Raw genomic sequence first — 5442 nt, 5'->3', positions numbered from 1 at the left:
TCTCACGGTTTGTGGGTTGGAGCCCCGTGTCGGACTCTCCTGACATCCAGCTCAGAGCCTGGAGCCTGTTTCAGATCCTGCGTGTCTCTCTCTCTCTCTCTCTGACCCTCCCCTGCTCACGCTCTCTCTCTCTCTCAGAAATAAATAAAACATTAAAAAGAAAAAATGTTTAAGGGTCTATATGGCAACATCAGAGAACCACAACTCAGAACAAGCACACTGCAGTAAAGCCTTAGGTAAGTCTGAAGACTAAAGGAGAGATCTCACTCGCCATAAAAGGAGGAAGCTGGGGAGGCTTCTATAAACAAAAAATTTATTGGAGTAAAGTGGGAATTGGAAGTATGGTGGCTTCTCATTGGCTGAGCTGTGACTGTTTCTCATTGGCTGGGCTGTTGCCGGGGCAGGAGGAAAGACCTTCCTACTGCTTGGTTAGTAAAGTACAAGGACCCTTACAAGGTCTCTTCCAGTTGGGTCTGCAATTGCCAAGTGGTAGGACCTAGAGCTCCCCCTGCTGGCCGTCCAACCCCATTTTAAACTAGGTTTCCTTTTTTAAATTTTCACAGAAGAAATTCAGGTGAGAGTAAATTTAGGTCATTTTAGATTAGGGTAAATTTAAAAGATTACATGGAATCAGAAAAACATTATTCCTGGACGTTTCTTCTGCAAATCTCATTAATCTTACCTTTGGGAAGAGTTTTCATTAGAAATTTAAAAAAATTTTTTAATTGGGGTAAATTATACATAACATAAAAATTGCCATATTAACCACTTTTAAAAAAGCATTTTATATTTAAGTAATCTCTACATTCAATGTGGGGCTCAAACTCAATCCTGAGACTAAGAGTTGCATGCTTTACCGACTGAGCCAGCCAGGTACCCTCTCTCCCCACCATCTTAACCATTTTAAGGGTACAGTTCGACTATATCCCCATAGTGTTTCTAGGACTCTTCATTTTGCAAAACTGACATTCCACCCATTAAACAACAACTCGCCATTCCCTCTTCCCCCTACCCTGGTAACCAACATTCCACTTTCTGATCTTTATGAATTTAAGTACTTCACAGAGAGAAATCATACAGTACTTGCCTTTTTGTTACTTGCTTATCAGAAAATTTTTACATGACTAGTTAGAATTAGAGACAGAGAGTGCCTCAACTGACCCAGGTCTTTATCTCCGGTGGACACGGATATCTCATGTTTGTGGTTCCTAACTCAGTTGTTCTCAACTTCGTTTGCACATCAGACTCACCTGGGGACCTTTAAAAACCATTCCTTCCTGGATCCCTTCCAGACAAATTAAATCAGAATTGCAGGGAGTAGGGGCGCCTGGGTGGCTCAGTCACTTAAGCGTAGGACTTGGCTCAGGTCATGATCTCACGGTTCATTAGTTCTAGCACTGCATCCGGGCTCTCTGCTCTCAGTACAGAGACCCTTTAGGATCCTCTGTCCCCCTCTATTTCTGCCCTGCGACGTGCACGCACACACTCTCTCAAAAATAAATAGATAGATAGATAGATTAAAAAAATTTTTTAAAAGGATTATAGGAAGTGGAGGCTACTACAAGAGTTGTTTAGAAAACACTTCAGGCATTTTTAATGTGCAGTGGAGGGTGGCATCCACTGCTTAATTAAAAAGCTGAAACGCAGAATAACATTAATAAAATCAAAAAATTTAGGGGAGATGGTCTTTAAGGCCTTTTCAAATTCTAAAATTTTGCACAATCAACTAGCATCTTTGAGTTTCTCAACAAGCGAGCGGTGGTCAAGTTGATTCAGCTAAACCTGGAAGGAGCTGAGCAGAGTGTGAGTCCCTCTGCAGTCTAATGCTGTTATGACAACTCCACTCCCGACCCTCTGTAGCTGTAACACTTCTCTGCAGGCTAATTTCCACTCAGGTCATGTTCTCACAGTTTGTGAGTTTGAACCCCGCATCAGGCTCTGTGCTCACAGCATGGAGCCTGCTTGGGATTCTCTCTTTCCCTCTCTCTCTACCCCTCCCTGGCTTGTGTCCTCTCTCTCTCTTTCTCTCAAAATAAATAAATAAACAAACTTTTTTTTTTAAGAAGAAAAAGTCTGGATGTCCTGTCTGCCTCGAAGAATCAGAAGGTCTGGTAGCCCTTCCCGCAGTCCTGAAATGGCAACAAGATTCGATATGTCCCACCTTAGCTGGGGCCTGAGTTCCCTTGGCTTCCCCGGTACCCAAACTCTGGGATGTATCCCTGATAAGGAAGTGGAGTGTTGGTTATGATTTATCCCTTCACATCCAGCCTTCGTTACTTTCCTAACTGTCTACCTGGCACCTGCTGGCATTGGATTTGCAACCCCAACTTAGAGTCTTTCTTCCACTTCCCTTGCCACCATCCACATCCCAAACAGTCTGGTTCTGTCTGTCCCAAAGCCATTTTGCACTGTTCCTATTTCCCAAGAGTAGGTGGGTCTAATGTGTATTCGCCTTCAACCTTCCGCACAAAAGTGATTCTATGATTCCTCTCAATGTTTTCTCCCACGTTGGGGTGTTTTGCCTCTGTGCTTAATAGCCTGTCTTGTTTTCCATCCCTCCCCCCTGCTCTTGGGGGCTAGATGTGGTGTTGTGGTGCCTGTGGGGGAGAGAGGAACGCCTCTGGGTACTCTTTGGGGATGCTCCTGACCTATGACTGCCCAGAGAGCTGGGACCTTGGACCTGGGCAGGGGCCCGATGTGATGGAGAGGAATGAATGTGTTGGTTTCTTTCTAGCCCGGGAGGAATCAGATCAGGTATTGTTCCCAGTAGAGGCTCCCACAGGATGCAGCTGTCTTCCCAGCCTGGCCCTTGTCCCCACATAATAGAATGACACCTACTCAGATGATACGATGCAACTTGATTTTATTAGGACAGCATGGTGGTTGCTGGAGTGGCACTTTCCAGGGTCAGGAGAGGGGGCACGGGGAAGGGGGCAACTGAGATGCCCAGCGACTAGAAGGCACAGCTGCTTTCCACGAAGCGGCGACACTTCATGACCCGCAGGTACGTCTCAGCCTTGTGCAGGTCCTTCTTGAAGCAGGACAGGAGCCCATAGTTCTTGAGCAGCGCGTCGTCACTGCGCAAGTTAGTGTCAAACTTGTCGTAGGTTTGCTTCAGGATCTGCCCGGCCCGGGGGCTGCCATCTTCCAGCTCCTGCAAAAAGGGGAGGGGAGGAGGGACAGAGAGGCCCAGTCCTTGCCAGCTGCTCCTTCCCGATCCCTCTGTGTGTGGCCCTCCCCTCCAGGCCTCAGAGAAGGACACGGAAGATTCTCCACGGGGAAATGAGTAAGCTTTCTCAGGGGTCAGGGCTGGACTGCTTACTACAAAGAAAGGAGCGGCCTCTCCTAGCCCAGGATAGCCTCTACCCCTCAGGGAAGTCAGTGCGGCTGCCACCAGGCCCCGGGGAGGGGACCCACAGTGCCACGGTGCCCACCCGCATCAGGGCTTGGATGCCTTCCTCCAGGTCCTTGAGCTTCTCGTAGACTCGGTCCGAGGTGCCGAACACCAGGCTGTTGGTGAAGACCCTGCTGAGGAATTGCACGGGCCCGAGCCACGACTGGATGAGCAGCAGGGAGAAGCGGAGCAGCTCTACGTCCTGCAGATGGAGAGGCCGGTGGGCACTCCAGCCTCTGCCTGGGGGCCGCCCGCCTGCCTCCCTGCACACCCCTGGTCCCAGGAAGAAGGCTGCCCAGGGCCTGACTCTTGCAGAGAGAAGGGGCCACCTTCTCAGAAGGAGGGAGGCCCCTGATCCTTGGCCGGGCGCCCCTGACCACTCACGGATCTCTGCTGGGCCTCATCCTTGCCCGTGGGGGCCGGGATGGTCTCTGAGAAGCAGAAGGCAGCCTGCGCGTTCTGGATGGAATACCTCTGTCCCTCCGGGATATACGCGCGCTCCTGCAGAAAGAACACCCACCCAGGTGTCAGCTGCACGGTCCTCATCCCTGCTTTATTCGGAAGCTCCCTCAGTTTGTGCTCAGCTGACAGCCTCTTCACTTGGACGAAATAATCTTGAACTCCTCAGTTGCCTCCCATTATGTCCCAGGGGCGAAATTCACCCCTTCCTGCCCCCCCATCCCCCCACCCCCAGCGCCCATTCCTGGGGAGCTTACAAACTCTTTGTAGGTGTCCGCAGCCAGTTGGTGCAGGTGCTGGGCCCGGAGCACGGCATTGGCAAACAGGCTGGACAAGGGCATGGCTGGGAAGGCGCCCACCTCCTGGGGCCAGGGCAGGCAGAGCAGGGCGAATGCCAGGAGCACAGAGTTCCGAGGGCCTACAACAGAGAGGGACCCGGAGGGCGAGGCGGGGGCCCAGACAGCAAGAGGCCTCCGTTCCTGCCAACCCTTCCCCTCCTCCCAGGGACTGAGAACATTTAAAACGTGGCCAAATGTCTGGGCATAGGTGTCTCTGCTCACACTCAGCAGCCCCAAAGCCCAGGGTCAGTGTCCCCATCCATCTGCAGGGCCACCGACTTGCCCCTCAGTACACACTGAACCCAAAGGGATTTTAGGGGCACTTACCTGCAGCCATCATAGCCCGGGGTGAGCTGTTCACAGGGCCCTGAGCGGTTTAGGGAGCTGGGTGCTGGGATCCTGGAATCAGTCCCTTGCGGGCCCTTTTTATACCCTGGTCCCTTCTCTCTCCCCCTCCACCCCCACTTATTTTCTCTATACATTTATGCATCAGGCCACTGGCCTGCCTGTGCTAATGGATAATTTACAGCCTCGTCCTGTTCCCACTCTTCTTGGGGTCATGTCCCCCAGGCTTTCCCTGCCATCTTCCCCTGTCCGCTGTCACCAGCCCCGAGGGTTGGGCACACACGGTCCCAGCTTGAGAGAACATCCGAAGGGAGCAGCCTGAAGGCAGGGTACCATCGTGGGACTGTCCACTCAGGTGAGGAGGACCCACCCCGGTCCCCAAAAGGGGGCTACGTCAGACTGGATGTGCCGTGAGGGCTGTGCTACCTTCCCTCATTCTCTATTCCTATTCTTCCTCCCTGCGTGGCTCCTCTCCATCCACCGGACAGAATGGGTGTCTGGGGAAAGGGAGACACCATGGATTCTGAGGTTTTGGGGCACAATTCAGTCCCAGATTCCCACCTTCGCCACCATCTGATCACCTGGTCCAGCCCAAAGCAGCTGGTGCTGGCCGTGGCCCCACGCCATCCTGTTTCTCTGCTGTGGGGGCTCTCCCATGTGGCCGGGGGCAGAGAACCAAAACTGGAGGCATCATCCTGCTCCTTGAACCTGCGACAGAGATGCCAACCAAAAAGCAGAAGTCCCAGGACCAGACGCCAGACACAAGTAATCCCCCTTCCCCCCCCCCCCCCCCCCCCCCCCCCCCCCGCAGCCCAGTCACCGGCAGAGGGTCTCAAGATCAGAAGGGCCCAGGGCGCCTGGGGGGCTCAGTCGGTTAAGCGTCCAACTTCAGCTCAGGTCATGATC

At 52.4% G+C, this 5442-nt stretch overlaps 1 protein-coding gene across 1 annotated transcript; it reads right to left on the bottom strand.

Annotated features, from left to right (window-relative positions):
- Positions 1-2849: 2849 nt before the first annotated feature.
- Positions 2850-4563, bottom strand: LOC120234210 (somatotropin). The gene is made up of 5 exons (XM_039235974.1): positions 4519-4563; positions 4111-4271; positions 3779-3895; positions 3435-3596; positions 2850-3154 (listed from the first exon to the last, which is right to left on the bottom strand). Exons 1-5 carry the CDS (start codon positions 4529-4531, stop codon positions 2954-2956), a joined length of 654 nt encoding a protein of 217 aa, XP_039091905.1. The 5' UTR covers positions 4532-4563; the 3' UTR covers positions 2850-2953.
- Between the last annotated feature and the right edge of the window lie 879 nt (positions 4564-5442).

The sequence above is a fragment of the Hyaena hyaena genome, unplaced genomic scaffold, assembly GCF_003009895.1.
Source record: "Hyaena hyaena isolate Hyena2069 unplaced genomic scaffold, ASM300989v1 scaffold_104, whole genome shotgun sequence".
Classification (NCBI taxonomy): domain Eukaryota; kingdom Metazoa; phylum Chordata; class Mammalia; order Carnivora; family Hyaenidae; genus Hyaena; species Hyaena hyaena.
This window is presented reverse-complemented; position numbering and strand designations above follow the sequence as displayed.